The 24,022-nt window shown below is 43.2% G+C and overlaps 1 protein-coding gene and 1 long non-coding RNA gene across 14 annotated transcripts in view; one reads left to right on the top strand and one right to left on the bottom strand.

Moving 5' to 3' along the window:
* Positions 1–24,022, top strand: part of EXTL3 (exostosin like glycosyltransferase 3) — a 133,139-nt gene that overhangs the window by 82,629 nt on the left and 26,488 nt on the right. For 5 of the 13 annotated variants that reach the window (XM_017963658.4, XM_078347117.1, XM_054243688.2 and 2 more), the window contains 2 exons: positions 11,161–11,254; positions 12,958–15,579. In XM_017963658.4, coding sequence (XP_017819147.1) covers positions 13,432–15,579 — 2,148 coding nt within the window. In that variant the 5' untranslated portion in view covers positions 11,161–11,254; positions 12,958–13,431. Of the gene's footprint in view, positions 1–6,179; positions 6,347–10,470; positions 10,631–11,160; positions 11,255–12,957; positions 15,580–24,022 lie in introns of all 13 variants that reach the window. The other 8 variants (XM_078347114.1, XM_035269649.3, XM_078347113.1 and 5 more) reach the window with 3 other exon arrangements.
* On the bottom strand, positions 115–12,665 carry LOC144578921 (uncharacterized). Its single transcript, XR_013525479.1, has 4 exons — positions 12,542–12,665; positions 6,192–6,304; positions 1,259–1,346; positions 115–249 (listed from the first exon to the last, which is right to left on the bottom strand). It is a non-coding gene; the product is annotated as an uncharacterized LOC144578921 (long non-coding RNA).

The following is a 24,022-nucleotide window of genomic DNA, read 5'->3' as shown; positions in this document are numbered from 1 at the left end:
TTCTCCAATTTCGGTAGTTTCATTTTTACTGGCTGAGCTCCCTGTGTGTTCTTTTGTTTTTAAAGGCTTTACGCGTTGCAGCCATGCCGACTCTGCACTTTTCCGTATTTTGTTCGGCAGTGAGTCCTGCATACTGTCACGGTGACTACCGCTGTGTCCTGTGAGCTGAGATAGTAACTGCGGGGCAGTTTGGAGCGAAGCGAAGCCTTCTCAGCGACTTGCTATTTAGCAGAGGGACTTTTAAATATTCTGTGATGAAAGAAAAACCGTTTTCTTAAACTGTTATTTGGTGTGTTAAAAATACCTTCTCCTGTGGGAATTTCCCATTCTTTTGCCTGTGGGGAGCCCCAGGAATCATAAGAATTCATCAGTGTGAGAAAAATCTAGCCTAAATGCTTTCTGAAAGAGTCAGAATTGTGGCTCTTCAGACTTCCTGCAACATGTGTTTAATACCCGGAGATGTGAGTGGCATAGCTACCTAAAAAATGATTGACAGGCATGTGTCCGCATCCCTCCACCTCTCGCTTTTCTAGGCAGGGGGGAAACCCTGTTATCAAATATTTGGTGTGTAGTTGGGATTGTTCAGTGATTAAGCCTCAGAGTTTTATCCTCAGAGTAAAAAGATTTTAAGTGAACAGTTTGGAGAGAAATAAGTCAGGGGCCAGGCTGAACATGGGAAATGGATTACTAGGAGAGAGAGAAGTCCAGAGGATGGTTTGAAGCCAGCAGAAGAATGTCTTAGACTGGAGAGAGACGGGTCCTTTTCTGCAGGGCCCTAGGCCAGCTGTACAGTGGACGGTCATGGGTGAGAGGGGCTGCAGGAGTGACGCGGTGTCCCTGTCCCAGTGAGACTGCTGGTCTTCTGGAGGAGGGTGCCAGGGATTCCCTGATGTAGACGCAGGTGTTAAGAAAAAAATGAAAGTCCCACCAGGTCTACTCTTGGTAAAGGTTTGAGTGCCTTTGGGTGTAGTTAGTCTAGAGCGAGGCAAGGAATATGAAACCAGGACCTTTCATAACATCCTAAAATTGCCCACTCCATTCTGTTGGTGATTAAGTTTAGCTCAGAAAACTTTTGTTAAAGTATTTCTATTTTATTTTTGTTTCCTCTTCATTTTCGGCAACTATGTCTTTCAAAGACTTTCAATGATACGGCAGCTAAGGGGGAAGAAAGGATTTTTCACCTTTGGAGTTTTCATGGAAATAGCATAGCCCAGGCAGAGAGAGTTTGTGAGCTCAAGAAGGACAGAGGTGGGCTCACCTGTAAGCTTCGTCTTGTCTTTTCTTGCCTGAACCAGATGCACAGCCCTTTTAAATTTTCAATCTTTCAGACCTCTTGGGTGATGTTACTAGGGAGAAGAGAAGCGGGATTTTAAAAACCTGTGATCTTGAAAATAGAGGAGGAATGTGGAGACTCATTACTAACATGGTACCCTCTCCCACACTTAGGCTGTAAGGCACAGTGTAGGATGCTGCTCACATGCACCCAAATGACCCATTAACATTCTGGAAGTGGAGCCATAGGAAGATGAACTGGAGATTGCTGGAGGGTGAAAGCATCGTATACATAATATAGAAGAAAACCTACCGTAGGCCAGGCTCTTGCCTGTAATCCCAGCACTTTGGGAGGCTGAGGCTTGCAGATCACCTGAGGTCAGGAGTTCAAGAGCAGCCTGACCAACATGGAGAAACCCCGTCTCTACTAAAAATACAAAATTAGCTGGGCGTGGTGGTGTACACCTGTAATCCCAGCTACTCTGGAGGCTGAGGCAGGAAAATCGCTTGAATCTGGGAGGCAGAGGTTGTGGTGAGCCAAGATCCTGTCATTGTACTCCATCCAGGGCAGCAAGAGGGAAAGTCAGTCTCAAAAAAAAAAAAAAAAGAAAAAAAAAAGAAAAAACCTTCGATATACAGCCATACAAATGGAATCCATAACTGAATGAGCAGGGCTGTATTCCAGTGAAACTATCTATAAAAGCAGACAGCTGCCGCTTGCCGGGGCCTGCCCTAGAGCGCCACCCTCACACACATGCCTTTCCTTTGGCATACTCCTTGATTTGGCTATGTCCAATACCTTTTGGACTGGTCAGTAATATTAATGGTTAACAACCTGGATGTTTGCCTTATTGACCGTTTTCCCTTTCAAGCTGCTTTTTCAACCTGCCTTTATATGTCAGCAATTTTCACTTAGTGTTTCCAGCATGGCTTTTTTTTTTTTTCCTTTCTTTTTTTTTGAGACGGAATCTTGTTCTTTTTGCCCAGGCTAGAGTGCAATGGCATGATCTCAGCTCACTGCAACCTCTGCCTCCCAGGTTTAAGTAATTATTCTGCCTCAGCCTCCTGTGTAGCTGGGATTACAGGTACATGCAACCACATATGGCTAATTTTGTACTTTCAGTAGAGACAGGGTTTCACCATGATGGCCAGGCTGGTCTCAAACTCCTGACCTCAGGTGATCCACCTTCCTTGGCCTCCTAAAGCGCTGGGATTACAGGCATAAGCCACTGTGCTGGCTGGCTTCCTTTATTTCTGAAATTGAGCTGTGAAATATAAAAGCAAAGTGGCTTCGAATGGAGAAAATACTTGATGGGATCCCACATTATTATTAATGGAGTCAGTTCAAAATTAACGGGGGCCTTAAAGGAAAGCCTTATGCTTGAAATCTTGGAGGTGAAATGAGAAGGAGGTCTTGGGAGTGGCCTTGATGCCTTGAGTGGATAGGGTAGTGAAAATTCCCCCACAGTAAAACATGTGTATGTGCTCTGGGAGCAAGGCAATTGTAAGTCAGTGAGGGCCTAGAGTCTAAGAGGATCTTTGAGGTCATCTGGTCCAACTCCTTAATTTATGAGTTAACAAAGGACAAGGAGCTTATGAGTCAAGAACGAGGAATTGAGCAGTTAGGGGACCTGAGGAATCAGAAAGATGATAGTGATTGATGATGGGCTGGCAAAATGTCTCAAGCTGAATTTACCCATGAAGGGTAAAGGAGGATGCCCAAGTCATAAGCTGATTTAAAGCTGGTCACGGTGGCTCACACCTATAATCCTAGCACTTTGGGAGGCTGAGGCGAGAGGATCACCTTAAGACCAGGAGTTCAAGACCAGGTTGAGCAACATCATAGTAAGTTTCTGTCTCTTAAAAAACAAAAAACAAAACTGATTTATGTATGGCTTAGCAAACTTGCTTCACTTTCTCCATCTCATTCAGGGAGACCCAGGGCACTAACGATATCAGTTAGTGCATGCCTCCACAGCATGAAATAAAAATCACGTGTTCTCGAGAGGCGGAAACTGTTATATCAGTTTATAATCTAGGCACTTGCACGCTAAGTTGACTGTTCTAAGTTAGCAAAATCCATCTGAAGACTGTATTTAAAAACTTTGTTTCTACATCTCTACCCAGCCCTTATGAAAATGATGCATCTCATTTTAGGAGGGAGAGTGAGAAACAAGAATACAAAATTCACCTATAATTTCACAATCTAGAAGTGCCTCTGTTGGTGTTTTTGCTTAAAATATTTTACGTTACACTGGATATATGGCTTTGAATCTGTATTTTTCCGCTTAACATTAGATGGCGAACATGTTTTTTCTTTTTATTTAAAACCGTTGAAAAGCTTCCTAATGGTGTGATAGTCATATCAGTGAGTCATAATTTGTTTAACCTTGCTGCTAGGCTTGGACATTTAATTTATATATTTTATATAGATGAATAATGAGGTGATTGCATCTTTTTATACAAATCTTGTTCACCTAAAATACATTCCTAGAAAGTGAAATTGCAGAATCAAAGATAAGAACATTTTCAAGGGCTTTTTCCTACAAATGGCAAATTACTTTTCAGTTTAGTTTTCTACTAATGCAAGAGTACCTGCCACATTGTGGCAGCCAGCATAGTTCAGAGTTGTACTGTACTTCAATCACTTTATTTTAATCTTTTAGTATGAACGTTCTGGAAATTAAATCTTTTTCTCCCTCATGATTCTAGAAGAAGAATTTCTGGGATAGAATTACAGGGAAAGAGGATAGGCACAGTTTCCGTGTTTGTATTACTGCCAAATTGTGCTCCAGAAAGGTGTGCCAGTTTGCAGCCCCAGCAGCCAAGCGTGGGACTGTTTACCCTGGATCCTGCTTAGCACTGAATATTAAAATATTACAAGTCTTTGATGATGTATAGGTGGAAAATATCACAGCATCTTGTTTGAGATGTGTATTTATTTGATCGCTAGAAAGGTTAAACATAAACATGTTTATCACTTGAACCCTTTTTTGTGTAACTTTTTGTTTGTATCCTTTGACCACTGTTGATTGCCTTCTTCTAATTCTGTCATGCTGCACAGGCTTCCCCCAGTTTTTAATCAAACTGAAGCTTTTTTCTTCTGAACACATAGAATCCTTTCATTCTTATGTAGTCAAACCTGTTGAACATTTCTGGATTTTACTTTTGCTTGGATTCCTGGAAAAGTGGCTGTACTTGAGATGAAATTACATGTGTGTTTTCCTTTTCTTGTTATGGTTCATTTATTATAATTAACTCTGGAATCCATCTGGAACGTATTTTTGGATTTGGTTTGCCATGCAGTAATCTGACTTTATTTTTTTTCGAAATAGCTATGTCACATTATTTATTGAAAAAGGTAATGAGGTGTTCTTTAAAAAGATTCCAAGAAGGTATTTTAATTACAAAAGTAATATATACTGATTGTAAAATAAATTAAGACAAAACAAAGCCTCTAAATAAACAAGTGGTAGATACATGGGAAGCAGTATACAGGGCTGTAGGTCATCTGGACCTGGATTTGTAACTTGGTTGCTGTATTGCCTTGAACAAGTTTCCTGGCCTCAATGATCCACTGCTGCTTCATTGGTAAAGTGGAAATCACAGTACCTACTCCCATGTGGTTAATGAAGTGAGATAATATGTGTGAAATGTGTTTGTTATCTAGAGTCCTGTGTCTAGCACATTATAAATATAAATCAGTAGCAATTTTGAAAAAGCCCTCACCTCCCCATCTTCCAAGGGTGTGCAGTGCGTTGCAGTTGTGGACTTCCTGTATGAGTTAAGGGGTATTGCTGTTTGTCGTCTTTAGCTTTCTGCAATTACATTGATTCAGCTGCCATCAATCTAAATCTCCATTAGCATCAATTCTTCCTTAGACCAGTGGTTGTGGAGTTAGGATGGTGTGCTGTGCATTCAAATCACCTGGGAACTCTGTCAAACTGTTGGAGTCTTGGCCCCACACCTAGGAATTCTGATTTAGTTAATGTAGTGTGGGCCTGGGTTTATTTGAAAAATTCTCGAGTTGTGAATCTGATTTTTACACCTAGTTAAACTGACTGGTAAGACAATACCATTTTGATTTGTGGCACATGAGCAAACTGGTGGGAAGGGAAACAGATACAGGCAGTGGTTGAGATTTCTGGTTCAGGTTTATTGCCAAGTAAACAGGTAACTTGGAATAATCAATGGCCTCATTTTCCTTGTTAATATCTATATATTGAGCATTGGAAGGAATGATCATCACTTATTGATGAGTTCCTTTTGTATTTTGTGACTTTTCTGCTAGTGGCATTTGTGGGAACACCTTGGGATTTATAAATCTGCTCGTAAGCCCAAAGAATAACTTGTTTGCCCTTTGTAACAGCCCTGTAATAAGGGGGGCTCAAATGCTCTTTCTCTGGTTGCATCATAGTCTTCACTCTCGAGTCAGTAGGTCAAGGCACAACCAGTTTTTCACACTTCGTTCTGCTTTTTAATTGCTGAGGATATTCTGTTGCCCTTTCTTCATCCAGGTTAAGTTATCCAGTAAGAAACCACTGTGGTTGTTGGATTGTGAAAAACACAGGGCCTTGATCTCCTGTAACTTGGGAACTGCCTACATGTAGTTCTTACAGTTTATTCTTTATCTACAATTAGCTTCCCTGGGAGGTGCCTTTTTTTTTTTTTTTTTTTTTAAACAGAAGAGAGAAATCAGTGATAGTGTGGGAAATGCGTTTTAGTGCTTATTAACATACTTCCTGATTTCATGAACTAGGTGCTGTCATGCCTTGACAGGCTGTTTATCGTGCCTGTACTTAGTAAGGAAATCAGGAAATGATGTTCTTTTAGGTTGTTAGTACTTAACAAAACAGTCCTGTGAAATACTGCTTCCAGCGACCTCACTGAAATGGTTTTCTGTGCAGAACTCTCTTTACCTAATTGGAAGGGCTCCCGGTGATGGTGGCAACAGCAGCAGCATGCAGACAGCTCTGTAGAACCCGCATCTGGGTTGTCATGGAATTCGGCTACTAGATGGGCCCATTTTGACCTAAATGAAAAAGAAAATAGTATTACAAGCACAGATACACAGGTGAGTCATAGGCACGCTGGCAAACATGTTTTGTTTTGAGTATGTTCTCTTTAGCAGGTAAATACTTTGAATATAGTGTTGGCTTTGGGTTTTGGAGGAATATTATGTGTTTCAGTTATCATTATTCATGGTTACAGTGGAGCTGCAGTGTTATGGAGAATGTAAAAATAATATACGTGATAGGCGTGTGTGTGCGCGCCTCTTCGCACTGTTAACTTGAATTAACATAGACATTGGAACGCAATTAAGGCATTAAAGGTTTGAGCCTTAGAGTCAGCTTGCTTTGGTTTGGATTCACATTTCCCCACTTAATATGGATGACCTACGGCAAATGACTTAGCCTCTGTGCTTTGGTTTCTTCATGTACAGGACAGGAATAACAGTAAACCTGCTTCACAGGATTGTTGTAGGATTAAGTGAGTGTGTTGAGGAATATGTGGTAATAGGTTTAGCTGGCATACAGCAAGCATTCAGTACCTGTTAGCTATTATCCTAATTATTTAAGCTATTAGAGGCCATTGAAGGTTTCATTGGGAACATCTGGAAAGCGTCTAGCCTCTCTTTCTCGCCCACTTCTCTCTTCATTCCTTCCACGTGGAAGGCATAATAGCCAGATAGACCAGCAGCGCCCTTATTCCCCCTGCGCCTCCAGTCTCTCTGGGTGTTTTAGTGTCGTTGTTTAATTTTTTTTCTTTCTTTTAGTGCTGCATTGTAGTCTGATAATTTTCTGCGTGTAAAAAAATTACAGTTTTATTAAAAGACAAAAAAGAAGACCTAAATAGAGACATATCCCAGATCCGCGATGGGAAGTTTCAGTATCAGTGTTTTAGTTTTATAAGGAAAAAAGTCGAGTCTGTAGGATGGTTGTTATATCAACAAACTCTTGAAAGCAAGGCCGTGAGTAATGTTCCTGCTGATTATCTCGGTTTGCTGTTGTGATAAGGGATGTGAGAGGAGGAGGGCCCTGGTCCATGGAGGTGAAGGGGAACACCAGCACGTGCGCAGTTGCAGTTTGGAACTCTGAGCCCGGACTTCTCAGCCCACTGTTCAGACTCTCGAACGGAGTGATTTACATTACAACTTTCCAGGGCTACAGCTTGTTTCAGCCCTCCAGTGAGTAGCTAGCAGATGGAGACTTCTGCTTTGCTTTTGTCAGCAAAAATGTCTGATTAGGAAAAAGAGTAAAAGGTAGGACGCTGGCCACAATCCGAATGGTAAATCTCTGTATACAACTGTTTTACATTTTTTTCCCTCGGGAGAAGACGCTGTTATGACTCCCTTTTAATTGTAGAAGGCATGTGCTTGCTGCCATTGGACCTTTGAGGTGTAGATGTCTGTGTTTCTGACCACCGGAAAAGGGATATCAGGAGGGAGGCAAAGATGGGAAAAGTGAATTTGAAAGTCATCCAGTCTCAGCTAACTGAAGCTCACTGGCAAGTTCGGGGAGGTGAAGACTGAAGAGATTTAGGACAAGCCTGCGGGAACAGCTACATTTAGGGAGTGGTTAAAAGGGGTCAGAGAAAGAATCAGGAGAGGGCATGGGCGAGAAGTGTAAAATGCAGACTGACTTGATATGAGGTGCACAGCGTGAGAATGGCAGGACACTTTGAGAAATGAAGGTAAAAGTGGAGAGAATTTTTATGCTTCTGGATAAGATTATATTAAAATACTTAAGACTTCCCTGTTGAAATGCAATATAATGGGATTCTTTTTATATATTGCTGGAGTCTAACCCTAATATTGTGTTAAGTATTTTTGTGCCTATATTCATGAGATTTTTTTTTTTTTAGGTTTTTTTTTGTTTTGTTTTGTTTTTAGACAGGGTCTCGCTCTGTCACACAGGTGTGATCATAGCTCACTGTAACTTCTTCCTGGGTGCAGGTGATCCTCCCACCTCAGCCTCTTGAGTAGCTGGGATCATACCTGGCTAATTTAAATTCGTTTTTTTTTTTTTGGTAGAGATAGGGTCTTACTATGTTGTCAGGGCTGGTCTCAAGCCATCCTCTCCCCTTAGCCTCCCAGAGTGTTGGGATTACAGGCGTGAGCCACTGCACCTGGCTTATAGTTTTCTCTTTTTTTTTTTGGTACCGTCTTTGGCTTTAGTGTCATGGTAATGCTAGGTTTATAAAATGAACTGGGAAGTGTTCCCTTCTCTGGAAGAGACAGTGTAGAATAGGTGTTCTTCTTTAAATGTTTAGTATAATTCTTCAGTGAAACCATCTGGGGCTGGAGATTTCTTCTTTTTGGGGTTTCTTTTTTTTTTTTTTTTTTTTTTGAGACAGTGTCACGCTGTCACCAGGTTGGAGTGCAGTGGTATGATCTTGGCTCACTGTAACATCTGACTCCCGGGTTTAAGTGATTCTCCTGCCTTAGCCTCCCAAGTAGCTGGGACTAAAGGCACACACCGCCACACCCTGTGAATTTTTATATTTTTAGTAGAGATGAGGTTTCACCATGTTGGCCAGGATGGTCTTGATATCCTAACCTTGCGATTCTCCCACCTTGGCCTCCAGGGATTACAGGCATGAGCCACTGTGCCTGGCCCTTTTTTAGGGATTTTTAAAAGTATGAAGTCAATTTACTTGATAGTTATAAAACTGTTGGATGAGTTATGGTATTTTGTATTTTTCAAGGAGTTGGTCGATTTCATGAAGTGTGTAGAGTTATGTAGCCTGCAGGAACAGTAGTCATAGCCCCTGTTTCATTCCTACTACTGGTAATTTGTGTCTTTCCTATTTGTTGTTCTTGCATGTTTGTCAAACTGGTGACAGACCCCTTTGTTTTCTTGTATTTTCTCTTCTGCTTTTGTTTTTGGTTTAATTGATTTCTGCTCTTTAGATTTGTTTTGTTTTTTTGGATTCTTGAAGGAGGAGCATAGGTTATTGATTCGAGACTTTTCTTCAGTGCAAGAATTCATGCATAAATTTTCCTCTTAGCACTGTTTTAGCCATGTTTCCATTTTTTTTCCTTCCATCTATAGTAACTTATTTAATTTGTGCAGTAACCCTGGTGGTAGGTAGAGATTTTTAGCATCACTTTATAAAGGAGGAAATGAGCTCAGAGAGATACATAACATTCCCAAATTCTCAAGGCTGAGCTGCGTCCTGAGCCAGGTAGTCTAGCTGCAGGTCCACACGGCCATCCAGCTGCCTCCTGGCTCTGAAGTTCTCTCTGTGTATCTTCACTGTATTCAATACAATGTATTATTTGTTAGTGGATTCATTAACAGATTACCTTGAGAGCCATGGGAAACACTTTTAATATGAGGTAAGAGGACTAGGTCCCAGCAAAGCAGAAAGGGAGGACGAGTCAGGGAAGTAGATGGGACACAAAAAACATGGCTTAGTGGAAATGCAGGGGAGAATTGAGAGTTTGTAGGATGAGGGAGTGATCCATGATAATGATTTATTTAACAAATATTTATAGAGTGTGTATAGTGTCCCGGACACTGGGCTGGGTGCTGGCCATGCAGCTGTGATCCGGGCACACAGGGTTCCTCCCCTCCGTGAGGATTAAACTTTGGTGGGGAAGGGAGGGAATTAAAAGATATTAGGGAGGAAATCAGTGGGTCAGTGCTAGAAAGCATCAGGGCATAAGAAAAGCAACTTTACCTGGGAATGCCAGGAAAAGTTGAGACCAAAGGATGAGAAAGAGTCTGCCAGGCAGAAGCCTGGGGAAGAACTTTTCAGACGAAACAGGTATGAAGTTTTGAGAGCGAGAAGCTTGGCACAGTGGAGGAGGTGAGAGGAGGCCTGTTTGGCTGAAGCTGAGAGAGCAAGGGGAAGAGCGATGGAACTGAGAGGAGGCTGGAGGGCCGGCGGTCAGTGGAGAGGGGAGGTGTGGTCTGACTCCCGTTTCTAGGCGGTCCAGGTTGCTGTTTGTGGAGTGCGTTGTGGGGCAGGAACGGAGGCCAGCTGGCAAGTTAAGCGCAAAATGCCCTGGCAGGTGACTGAGAATGAGTTAGACATGTACAGTGTATTTGGAATAAAAAAATTCCTGAAGGTTGCTCCTTAGCATTGTTTGACATTTATTTCTAGAGGCTGATACATTTATTTTCATTTTGTGGAGAATCACAGAAGAGATTCTGAAAGTTTTCTTTTTCTTTTGTGTTTGAAATAATTTAGCTGTTTAGGAAGGAATGCTCATGTGATTGGACATGGATGATGCTTTTGCCTGGCTCCCATAAAAGAAATGGGAACTTAGTGGGTATGCATTCTTTGGAATCATTGTTGAATTATTGGTGTCTGTGAGAACATTTGTTTCTACTCTCAGCTCTGCTTATAGGTAAGTTGATAGCAGTAGAAATACTAGACTATAGTTAGTCTCCAAATGACTTTTTAAAACCCTCTGTTTAGACTCTGTATGTAATGTCTTCTAATTTTTGGTATGAAAAATTTCAACCTAGGCAAAAGCAGAGAGCCTAATGTCATAAGCTCCCATGGGGGCCCATCATTTAGTGTCAGTGGCAGTCAGCTCACAGCCGATCTTGAGTTCCTTTCTACCTTCAAACGCTCCCCGCACCCTCATCCTGTTTATTTTGAAGCAAATTCCAAGTACATCATTTCATCTGTCAACATCTCAGTATATACTTCCAACAAGTAAGAACTTTGCCATACTTTAGTGTTTGGTTTTATTCCCCCTTAGAGCACATAAATAGGTAACGTCTGTCTGGATGGTTTGCCTGCGAGAGTCCCTGTGTATACCTCTTGTCCTGGTGTATTTATTAATAGTCCCCCTTTCCACTTCAAAGAGTCTCTGTTTGGACAGTAAATTCTAATAGTGTGTCACTATTCTATATATATTTTTTTAATCAGGAGATCAAGCCCTGGAGGTTCACTCTTTCAAGAAATCGTGTGCTGAAGTATAATGCTACACAATTCAGAGGAAGGAAGAATCCCAAAACACATGGTGAGGAAGGAATGAGTCAGCTGGATTGCCATGATTATGCCTTTTCTTTTTCTTCCATTCTGTTGTTTCTTTGTTATGATTTGGTCATGAGTGCAAAGAATATTCTTTTGAAAGCAACAAGAGATTTAAACATTTGAATCACAAGGATAGTGTAAATTTGGATATTTGGGCAGCTGTAAATTCGCCAAGATTTGATTATTCAAATACTTAAACCTTTTAGTAATCTTGTCATCAACTTTAGGTCTGATGTCTTGTCAGGTGTTCTTTCTATTGGACGCAGTGACTCATGCCATCATTTCTCTCCTCTCATTCTTTGCTGTTAGCTGATTGTAATATCCTGTTTTCTTAGAAATTGTTGTTATATATTGATAGATTAAAATTTAATATCAGATGTTACAATGAAATTTAATCAACTTGGAAAAAATGTTAGATTGTTTCAAGAAATTTTTATTCTGAAAAATAATAAAAATTATTATTATAAACATGGTAAGAAGGAGAGAAGGTGATCACACCTTTATTAGTTAAACATCTTTGACAGAGGTAGAAGCTAGAGAGCGATTGTGCCTCTGTGAGGTCCTACTCATTGTATGCCGCCTGTACCCTTGTTGTTTGTTTGTATCTTATCTCTTAGGCTAAAGGAAGTTCCATGAGGTTGAGGATTATACATCTTGGATTCTCCGACAGTTACACATAGCATGTCTTAGCCCTGTTAAGAGTATGGTGAATATCGTTTGGAAGAATGAATAAAGAAACCAGCAATATTCCCTGGGATAGGATATTATGATTTGCTTCTAGCTGTGTTGAATTTGAAGGAAAGCAAGTAGCAATCCTCTGTAGCCAGTGGCAGTGAGGCCTGGTGAGAGTTTGGGCTGGGAGTGTCATTGCGGGACTGAGTCGCCTCAGTGCCCTCCCACCCACCGCACTTTGTATCACAGCAATGTGGTGCATTGCCGTCTCCCTGTACCTATCTCCATCTGAGAAGATTAGGAAACCAAGGTCTGATAGCAAATCTGTCAGCAGAGAATGAGAACGAATGCCTCTCATTTCTAAGTATAGTGTTCTTTCTAAAAGAGCAAGTTACTATTTATATTTTAAGAAAGAGCACATGATGTCTGCTAATGGAAGATAAATGAGACGCAAACTGGGAAATACATTTTGTCTCAGGATTATTGCATCTACTACTGGATAAAGATCAAAAGAGTTCTCTTCAACCCCTTTCAACTCTACATTGAACAAATTGAGCTTTTCAGAGTTTTTTTTTGTTAAGTATTTCCAAAGAAGACTTACAGGTTAGGAGTAAACATAAGCTACCCAGGTTGGATAGGAAGGTATTTCTCTTCATATGAAGATGATGTCCAGGTGTGGAATAGGATAGGAAATTGAGACTGTGGACCTCTTTGCCCCATGAATTTAGTTGGTCATCATGTTGTAGGGCTGTAATGCTGCTCTGTATGCAGTTACATAAGAAGTGGGGAGGGGTGCAAACTGCAGCTTCTGGAGGCACTTAGCTTTTTATTTCCCCAAGTAAAATACTCATTCCAAACAGCAAACAACATCTCCATTGGCATAATGTTCTTTGTGACACACACCAGTGTTCCAGCCATTGTTCCATCTAAGATTTAAGCTTTTTCTAGAAATGTACAGTGGCGGGGGGTGTTGAATGTAATCTCATCAAGACTGACGTGGTTCTCTTTCTTTTGCAGGCCTGATTGTTGGCAAAGACATCAGTAAGAAGCTGGCATTTATTTCTGTTCTAACCCATTGCTATATAACCAAATAGACACTATGCATATTTGTTGGTCAGCAAAACCAAGAAATAAGAGCTATGGCAGTTGAAACAGTCTGTCAGATTCCAAGGTGTTCTTCCTCGCTTTCATCATCAGGTATCTCCTCCCTTTCATCTCAGCAAGAATGTGGCACCTTTTACCTTTTGATAAAGATTAAGGACATGTTCTTTGGGCAACAGCCAGAACTTAAAATCTGCTACAATAGGCTCAGAGACTGTTTCACCTGCAGCTGAGGAAAATGAAATTTCCATTTTATTTGGTGCCTTGTCCAGGGAGCACAGGCACTCTTCCTGAAACGTGTCAGTGAAACAGAGATCATTTTGTGGAATAGCAACCCATGGTTATGGCGAGTGACCCGACGTGATCTGGCTGGCAGGCTGCAGAGGACTCATGACGGGCTATACCATGCTGCGGAATGGGGGTGCGGGGAACGGAGGTCAGACCTGCATGCTGCGCTGGTCCAACCGCATCCGCCTCACGTGGCTCAGCTTCACGCTCTTCATCATCCTGGTGTTCTTCCCGCTCATCGCCCACTATTACCTCACCACTCTGGATGAGGCCGACGAGGCTGGCAAGCGGATTTTTGGCCCCCGGGTAGGAAACGAGCTGTGTGAGGTGAAGCACGTGCTGGATCTGTGCCGCATCCGCGAGTCGGTGAGCGAAGAGCTCCTGCAGCTGGAGGCCAAGCGCCAAGAGCTGAACAGTGAGATCGCCAAGCTGAATCTGAAGATCGAAGCCTGTAAGAAGAGCATCGAGAACGCCAAGCAGGACCTGCTGCAGCTGAAGAATGTTATTAGCCAGACCGAGCATTCCTACAAGGAGCTCATGGCCCAGAACCAGCCCAAGCTGTCCCTACCCATCCGACTGCTCCCGGAGAAAGACGACACCGGCCTCCCTCCCCCGAAGGCCACCCGGGGCTGCCGGCTGCACAACTGCTTGGATTATTCCCGTTGCCCTCTTACCTCTGGCTTCCCAGTCTACGTCTATGACAGTGACCAGTTTGTCTTTGGCAGCTACCTGGATCCCTTGGTCAAGCAGGCTTTTCAGGCGACAGCACGAGCTAACGTGTATGTTACAGAAAACGCAGACATTGCCTGCCTTTACGTGGTCCTGGTGGGAGAGATGCAGGAGCCAGTGGTGCTGCGGCCTGCCGAGCTGGAGAAGCACTTGTATTCCCTGCCGCACTGGCGGACGGATGGACACAACCATGTCATCATCAATCTGTCACGTAAGTCAGATACACAGAACCTCCTGTATAATGTCAGTACCGGCCGCGCCATGGTAGCCCAGTCCACCTTCTACGCTGTCCAGTACAGACCTGGCTTTGACTTGGTCGTGTCGCCACTGGTCCATGCCATGTCTGAGCCCAACTTCATGGAAATCCCACCGCAGGTGCCGGTGAAGCGGAAATACCTTTTCACCTTCCAGGGGGAGAAGATTGAGTCTCTGAGGTCTAGCCTTCAGGAGGCCCGCTCCTTCGAAGAGGAAATGGAAGGCGACCCTCCTGCCGACTACGATGACCGCATCATTGCCACCCTGAAGGCAGTGCAGGACAGCAAGCTAGATCAGGTCCTGGTGGAATTCACCTGTAAAAACCAGCCCAAACCCAGCCTGCCGACTGAGTGGGCGCTGTGTGGGGAGCGGGAGGACCGCTTGGAATTGCTGAAGCTCTCAACCTTCGCCCTCATCATCACCCCTGGGGACCCTCGCTTGATTATTTCCTCTGGGTGTGCCACGAGGCTCTTTGAAGCCCTGGAAGTCGGTGCCGTCCCAGTGGTGCTGGGGGAGCAGGTCCAGCTTCCATACCAGGACATGCTGCAGTGGAACGAGGCGGCCCTGGTGGTGCCCAAGCCTCGCGTTACCGAGGTTCATTTCCTGCTCAGAAGCCTCTCAGATAGTGACCTCCTGGCTATGAGGCGGCAAGGCCGCTTTCTCTGGGAGACTTACTTCTCCACCGCTGACAGTATCTTTAATACTGTGCTGGCTATGATTAGGACTCGCATCCAGATCCCAGCTGCTCCCATTCGGGAAGAGGCAGCAGCTGAGATCCCCCACCGTTCAGGCAAGGCGGCTGGAACCGACCCCAACATGGCAGACAATGGGGACCTGGACCTGGGGCCGGTGGAGACGGAGCCGCCCTATGCCTCTCCCAGATACCTCCGCAACTTCACGCTGACTGTCACTGACTTTTACCGCAGCTGGAACTCCGCCCCAGGGCCTTTCCATCTTTTCCCCCACACTCCCTTTGACCCTGTGTTGCCCTCAGAGGCCAAATTCTTGGGCTCAGGGACTGGATTTCGGCCTATTGGCGGCGGAGCAGGGGGTTCTGGCAAGGAGTTTCAGGCTGCCCTTGGAGGCAATGTTCCCCGAGAGCAGTTCACGGTGGTGATGTTGACTTACGAGCGGGAGGAAGTGCTTATGAACTCTTTAGAGAGGCTGAACGGCCTCCCTTACCTGAACAAGGTGGTGGTGGTGTGGAATTCTCCCAAGCTACCATCAGAGGACCTTTTGTGGCCTGACATTGGCGTCCCCATCATGGTAATAGGAAAACGAGCAGTTCGTTTTGCTGCATGAAATAGCATTTCACTCTTAATACCTTTTCCATCTTCCTTCACTTTAGCAGTTGTAAGTTCTAGCAAAGAAGAATACACACATACTTTTAAAAAGCCTATATAGATTCCTTTCTTCCTGAAGTGTTTGCTTGCTGCTTTTTCAAGCCTTGGTACTTGCTGTTACTTCCTAAATCTCAGATCCCCAAAACTGAAACTGATTCTATAGTCAATATATAGACCTCATGGGTTATCCCGTCCATTATCCCATAGACTTCTTCCGTGTCATGACAAGGAAGGTGACGTGTTGATGACGATAATGATAAGCTACCATTTAGGAAGCACTTAGCATCTCGGCACTAAAATAAGCGTTTTGTGACATATCACTCTTTCTTCAGCTTATTTATATGGAGTTGAGACTTGGATTAATAAATTTGCACAAGATCGGAGTAATGGAAAAGCTGAATTTAGTATGTCTAATTCCAGAAACTGCAGCTTTAGTCACCTCCCAAAGGGTTTAGTGAGGCCTGTGTCCTTTTTCCAGGTATTCATAGAAGTCTTTTTTTTTTTTTTTGAGACAGAGTTTTGCTGTCACCCAAGCTGGAGTGCAATGGTACGATCTCGGCTCACTGCAACCTCCGCCTCCTGGGTTCAAGCGATTCTCCTGCCTCAGCTTCCCAAGTAGCTGGGACTATAGGCGTGTGCCACCATGCCCAACTAATTTTTTGTATTTTTAGTAGAGACAGGGTTTTTCACCATGTTGACCAGGGTGGTCTCGATCTCTTGACCTCGTGATCCACCCGCCTCGACCTCCCAAAGTGCTGGGATTACAGGTGTGAGTCACCGCGCCTGGCCACAGAAGTCTTTTATAAGCCTGGAGTTGGGGTTTGATATTTTGGAGTTGGAGAACCAACTCCAATTGATCCTTCTAGGGTGTCTTGTAGATTGTTATTCTTTACTCCGTCTCATGGTTAGTGCTGTATTTTACAGAAAAAATAACAGCTAAATATGCAGGATATAATCCACCTGCAGAATTACACTTAGATTCTAGAAGAGGGATGGTAACCATCTTAAATGTGTAGCCTTAGAGCAAGTCTTAAGCAGACTGCCAACTATTTACCCTGCAACCTATGTAGTTACTTTACGGCAAAAGGTAGCAAGAGGTCTGATGGACCACACATTGCTAGAAGTCTAGTTTTTTTAAAAAAATGTATTTCATTGGGAAGCTGATAGATTTGAATTATTTTTTTAGGCAGCGGTATGGTGTAATAAGAATGAGATTTGGAGTGATATATACCCAGGATTAAGTAGTCATTTTATGATCTTTGATAATTAGCTTTTTTGATCTCAGCATTAAAGAGGAATCTAAGATAGACAACTAAGGACTCTAGAAAGGTGCTCACTTATTTGATTCCCTCTTACCCCTTGATGTTAAAGGAGATGGAAGCAGTATGTCTGTCCTGCCTATGTTGTGGGTAGCTTTAGCTGACCTCACTCAAAGGCTTCTTGTATCCTCTCTACGTCATTTCTGGTTTCAGTCGTTACTGCCTACTTCCTCCTATGCAAAGTACGTCTTTGCTTTAAATTTTTTCTTACTGCTGCTAATCTTGTCTTTTTTTTTTTAATTTAATCGAATTTAGAATCAGGCTGTTCAAAGACTGTAGGGTTATAAATCCTTTTTATCCCAGTTTATTTTGTATATTAAGTAAACAGGGAATTTTTTTTATAGACGTCTCAAAGTTCACTTTGTTACAACTTTATGAATGTTATTGAAATTAAAAAAGAATTTACTCTGTGAAAGGTATATGCTCCTCAAATAGTAGAATAATAGAGTAGCCATTGTTTTCCAATTTTCCTGAGTTTTCTTTGATTTCGATAGGGATGTAGAGAAGTTGGTGTCACCACAGTTAAGTTGACTGAAATTCATCAGAGAACTTACCAGAATGAATCCTTTTTTAAAACTCTGGTGAGAAATGACTAGTCCTGGTAATTGGGTAGTCCATTGCAATAATACCTAATTGGAAAATGCCAGAAACTTTCCAAATTGGCCATTCTAAACAGCTTTCTCATATTAGCAAAACAAGTTATTTTCTGGTCCTTTTAAAAACGAGGAAATAGCTTCAAGCTGGAGAATTTCACTCCCTCTTGTAAATATTCTGGTTGTGCTTTCTGTATAGGAGAGGCATGTGTTCTGGGGAGTAGTTGAAGTTGCTGACATCTTGGATGTACCCAGGTATCAGAACTAGAAAGAGATTGGTAGCTTTCTCTGCTATAGAGAAATGACACTACTGTAATCTACCTCAGAGTGGTTTCTCCATCTAGATGTAGATATAGCCAGTTCAGTATGTTAAGCTTAGTAAATCTTTATAAATTTAGCACCAGGGTGGTTCCAGGCATCAGCGAATCTACCCAGTAACGTTCCTGCCATCTCAGAAAGTGCTGGGCAATACGAGCTTCTCTTATGCTCGGCTCCCACTAAGCAAGAGGCCTAAGTGCAAATGTGTAGGGGCTGTGAAGTGTAATGAACTCCAACTATTTTAAGTGGAGAAGGATTGTCTTAGGGTTGCCTCATAGGACTTACATGTTAAAAATTCCTCATTCTTTTAAATATTTACAAAAAAGGTCTAGTTTAGAATGAAGGTGATCTTTATTGCCAGCAGGCTTGATCACTCCTGTTTCAAATGCTCTCTGACACAGCTTCACAAAAGTGATGGTGTCTGGGCAGGGAGACAGGACTTGCAGAGAGATGGAAGTGCCACCAGTTGAAGTGGATTTCCCATTGAATGGGGTGGGACTACCAAACAGGGGCGATGGTGGGTGTCTGCTCTCTTCCTGGCTCTTGGATATTTTGTAAGCACGTGAATCAGGTCCCATAGCTCCTGGAGCATAACAACAAAGATATCTTAATGAAAGCCAGCTAGAGAGTATTATTATGTCAAGGGATTTCAGGTCTAGGCTTTTGAAAAACTCTCCACTATGTTCACCTGAAAGATGTTCCACTGTTTCCAGGCCTCCGTGGTTACTGATGATATGTCAGTGGTTTTCCAGTTTTTGTTTCCTTGTATGTAAGGTGTGGTTTTCTCTGGCTGCTTTTGAGATTTCGTTCTTTGTATTTTCTTACTGCTGCTAATCTTTTTTTTTTTGGTTTTCAGAAATTCGGCTGTGGTATGCCTCAGCTGGTTTTCTTTGATTTTTATTCTGGAAAGTGTTGATATTTGTGTTTTAGCAGGTGGTTAGTTATGTTGACTTAGACTGAAAGCCTGTCTTCTGAGTGGCTACTCGCATGCTCTGTTCTTTTCTATTTAGCTGCTCTGCTTGAAACCTGCACCAAGCATGCGTGACTTAGGAGTCGGCGAGAGACAGGGCAGTTTCTTTGAAGAGCTTGGAGCATCCCTTTCCTGGCTTTCTCCTTTCTGGAATTTTCTCCTTTCTTGCTAGGAGCTATGGTTACCTTATACATTTCCTTTACAGGCCAGAAAGACCAGAGTTTTTGTATGGGAGTTTTGGCTGGCTGTCTTGGTACCAAATCTGGCCTACTCTCAGGGTGAAAGCAGCAGTAATTCTCCCTGTGTCAGTAATTCCCTCCCTCTGAATTTTAGCACCCCTCCATAGTTGGTTGTCTTTTCTTCACTCTCTAGTGCCTTCTGGAAATTCCTTTTTCGGTATTTTTGTCCAGCGGTTGTAGTCATCTGAGGGAGGACTGGGTCTGGTAGGAGCTTACTCAACCCTTCTGGAGGCAGAAACACCAAGTCATCTTTTCTTGATAGATAGTCCCATTAAAAATTTTAGTGACTATACACTGACCAGTTTACACATCTTCCTTACTCTGCTTTATACTCTGGAAAATAGTAAGTAGGGTGGCCGTTTTAGAATCTGTCCTTTTGGAGTAGTAACATGTGGGCTGTTAGGAAAGGGACATCTTTCAGTGACTAACAATGTGGTCTAGCTCACTCAAGGCATTGCTTCTCTTCACGCTGTCTACTTACTGCTGAGACAGTCTCTTGGCAGCCTGTCCCTGAGTCTTAGTTTTTCATTCTCTTCTTCATAAAGGGTATGGCTAATTTACTCAGGGTGCCTGGGAAGGGCCCTTAGAAGAGGTGACATTTGAGCAGAAGCCTGAATGAAGCGAGAGAGCAGGCCATGTAAATTCTGGAGGGATGTATGGGGGAATGGCAAGTGCCAGAAGCAATGTCTAGTGCATCTGGGTGGTGCGTTTGAAGGAGGTTGGAGAAGGTGGCATGGCCAGCAGGTGCAGGATGGCATACGTGTGGTCAGGAAGTCTGGGTTTTATCCTCTGTGCCTTAGGATGCCCCTGGAGGGTGTTAAGCAGAGGAGGCACGTGATTTGGGGGTGACTTGGGGGGAAAAGAGCAGAAGCGGTCAAAAGACTTGCAGCAGCCTAGGTGAGGAACGGTGATGGAGAGAGCCAGTTCAGAGATCAGCATAGCACACATCTTTGCCGACTGCAGGGTCTCTGTGGAAGTGATAAGGTCAGAATGCGCCTTTTTTTTTTTTTCCCAAATGAAAATGATAGTGCCAGTCTCAGTGCCTCATGCCTGTAATCCCAGCACTTTGGGAGGCTGAGTCAGGCAGATTGCTTGAGCCTAGGAGTTTGAAACCAGTCTGGGCAACATAGAGAAACCCCATCTCTACAAACAAAAAAGCCAGGTGTCGTGATGCATGCCTGTAATCCCAGGTCCTTGGGTGGCTGCGATGGGGGGATTGTTTGAGCCTGGTAAGTCAAGGCTGCCAGGCTCATGAGCTGTGATTGTGCCACTGCACTCCAGCCTGGGTGATAGAGTAAGATCCTGTCTCTTAAAAAAAAAAAAAAGATACGTGATTTTTCAATGCCTTTTTCCCTCTCTCCCAGTCCTTGATACTCAAATTGAACAGGGAGAATTCTTTGGGGGAATGTAAATATCATTCCAGGGGAGTTGTTTTCGTACTGTCTCCCCAGTAGTCTCTTAGGGAAAAGGGAAGACCAGAAGAGAAGCTGCATCCATAGTGCGCTCTTGGCGTCATGAACTTTCTAGCTGGGGACTCTGCCTCAAGCTAAGAGGCTTGGCTTCTGACTAGACCTCAGACAAGATGGGAGATTGTTCTCGGAGCTTAGTCCTTAGAGTATTGATAAGCTGTATTTTTTACCTCTGCCTACTCTACTTTTAAAAATATCCCTTGAATGAATGAGACCATAATTTCCCAAAATTGTGATATCTAGGTGAAGCCAGCAGGTAAAGCCATGTCCAGCTTCTCCAGGTCCAAGACTGTGCAAGGACTGGTATACCTCACTAGGGATTGGCACATCTGGGTGTTTTTTTTTCTCTTGACAACATTTTACTTAGTAACATGGTGGCTATAGCTATGGCTTATGTTGCGAATGAGCTGTATGGCTGCAAAGGAAAATTATATAAAACAGGGCTGCCTCCAACCAAAACGAATAGCAAGAAATAGAGAAGTGTAAAGGAATTGCCAGAAAGTCATGTTGCATAAATGACTAACTTGCAGCAAATTGATTCTTTAGGTAATGTCTTCCCCTCTTAGTTTGTATGTACTCTTTTTGCTAATTGAAAGTAAGGAATGTGAGGCTGTGAGAATTTCTGTTGCTTCAGGTCATTTGACTAATTGATTTGTATTAGAACGAGGGCTCAGGACTTTTTTTTTTTGAGACAGAGTTTTGCTCTTGTTACCCAGGCTGGAGTGCAATGGCGCGATCTCGGCCCACCACAACCTCTGCCTCCTGGATTCAGGCAATTCTCCTGCCTCAGCCTCCCCAGTAGCTGGGATTACAGGCACGCGCCACCATGCCCAGCTAATTTTTTGTGTTTTTGGTAGAGACAGGGTTTCACCATGTTGACCAGGATGGTCTCGATCTCTTGACCTCGTGATCCACCCGCCTCGGCCTCCCAAAGTGCTGGGATTACAGGCATGAGCCACTGCGCCCGGCCGAGGACTTTTTTTTTTTTTTTTTTTTGGGAGAAAGTCTCACTTTGTCATGCAAGCTGGAGTACAGTGGTGTGAACTGGGGTCACTGCAGCCTCCGCCTCCTGGGTTTAAGTGATTCTTGTACCTCAGCCTCCCTTGTAGCTGGGACTACAGGCACACACCACCACACCCTAATTTTTGTGTATGGCTCTTGGGCCCCACAGGGTTGTGGGGTGTCCCTTATGCTGTGCTGAGGTGCAGGATCCAAGAAGTAAAGAGACAGGACACTGAAGAACTGGTGAAGAGCATCTGGACTCGGGGGGCCATGCCACCTGTGAGCGGAGATCACTGAGAGCCCCAAATGCCCAGGAGCATCTGTATTTATTAGATATAAGCAGGGGGCAAAGTTGTGAGTGAGGTTATCATCCGTAGGCTTAGTAATAGGGCACACATAATCAAGCGGGTCACAAGTGAGGGGGCCACCCCATTATGTTACTTGGGCAGAGAGGTGGGCCATGCACAGTTGGGGGCCATGCAGTGCGCAGTAGTAGAGGGGTCCGCTCCCATTAGGTCACCAAGGCAAGGAGGTGGGCTGTGTGCAACAGGTGTCTTGTGTAACACTTCTTATCTGGGAGCTGGAGACTTCAAAGGATTTCTAATAGAAGGATACTGTAAGCTAATGCAGTGACAGAAGCTGACAGACTTGTGCTCTTCTCTTAAGATATTTATGGGAGAATGATTTGAGCTAGCGCAGAAGCGAGAAAAGACTGATGGTGTATGGCCACCGTGACTGGTCACACCAGAGGGGTTCTTTTCCCTTGGTTATTTCCAGAATCCCAGGCCTGAGGCCTGCTTTTCACAGAAACTGGATGCAAGGTGCTGCAAGTCCTTTATCGGGAGGAGAGGCTCTTGCTCCAAGCCTGCCATACAGTGTATGCCCTTTCAGGCAGGGATGCCACCGCCTGGGTCTTTGGTTCTTGTCTTGGTCTGGCTGTTTTCCCATGTACTGCTTCTGTTCTGTCACTGCTCTAGGCATTCCTCCTGCTACAAACTACTATGTGGTTATATGGAAGGATTCTGTAAATCAGCACTAAATGTGTCAGTGCAGCTCTGACTATAATACCTATATGATTATATAGAAAGATTATATAGAACTAAGTATGCTAGATATAAGTATTAAGTATGATTATATAAGCTAGATATATGTAAGCAGTAAGTTATATTTCAGGCACTAATTCTGTAAACTAATATATGATTATATATAAAGGATTATATAAAGGAAATAGCTGAGTAATAACACTATAAACTTAAGATATTCTTCAGGCACTAATTGTGCCTGGGGTCTGGACAGTTCTACTTCCTTGGTGCCCCTGGGGGGTATTACCCACAGTTTTGTATTTTTAGTAGAGTTGGGGTTTCGTCAGGTTGGCCAGGTTGGTCTCAAAATACTGACCTCCGGTGATCTGCCCACCTCTACCTCCAAAAGTGCTGGGATTATAGGTGTGAGCCACCGTCGGCCCCAGGTCTCAGGACTTCTGACAATAGGTCAGGATGTATTTTTTCTTCTCTTTATTTTTGTTCATGTCTAAATTTCTTGGAAAAGCAAAAGCTTGTCTTTTAAATAATATGTATATAAAATATAAGAAAATGTATCAAAATACGTACAGAATATAGAATATACACGTAAAATATATGATACTTGAAAAAGAGGCTGTGCTAATCTCATGTTATAATAATTGCTAACAGTTTTTGAGCATTTTCTGTGTGCTCGGCATTGTGGATGGTCTTTACCTGCATTCTCTCATTTGTTGCTCACCTGCTCACATGGGCTGATTTACCTGCACTTACACTGGGATCATTGGCAATTTTTTTCTCTTATAAATTAAAACATGTACAATTTTTTTTTTGTACTGAATGACGTCTCTGTGTAAAGTTATAAATGGAAAACCAATGCACTGTTACCTTCTTACTTCCTTTTCCTTCCTTTGCATTTCCTTGCCTTCTGCCTCATCACTTGACATTTACTGAATGTGTGAGCTCCTTAAATAATGTTGTCCTCGTTCTGTCATCTTCTCTCTGTTGCTCACCTCCCATCCCACTTGCTCCAAGCTCCGTTACTTGGTCCTCCTGAGTTAGGTGGGCATGACTGTGTGCTTCTTCGTGGACCTCATTTTCCTGATTCCTGAGTTCTCCGATGGGTTCCTCTTTTAAGTTGGAGGAAGGGGATCATGGAGAACTAAGGTTAGTTGCTGTTTCCTTTCATGCCTGTGTGATGGCTTGATGTTAAGTTTCATTCTCAGATACGAATTTACTCTAGGGATATATTATGCGTGGATATGTTTTATTGGAGGATGAAGATTGTCCGACTTGAGCCAGATGTAATTTTGAAGGGAAAAAGGGCATTTAAAGTGTATTTAAATGGCCAAGTTTCGTAGGTGGCAGGGTTCTAGACCACGATTGTTGTTCCCCTTCCTTTGTGATGGGAGAAGGTCAGGGGTCCCGTGAATGATG

The sequence above is a fragment of the Callithrix jacchus genome, chromosome 13 (genome assembly GCF_049354715.1).
Source record: "Callithrix jacchus isolate 240 chromosome 13, calJac240_pri, whole genome shotgun sequence".
Lineage (NCBI taxonomy): Eukaryota > Metazoa > Chordata > Mammalia > Primates > Cebidae > Callithrix > Callithrix jacchus.
The sequence above is the reverse complement of the archived record's forward strand: the minus strand, read 5'-3'. Positions and strand labels throughout refer to the sequence as shown.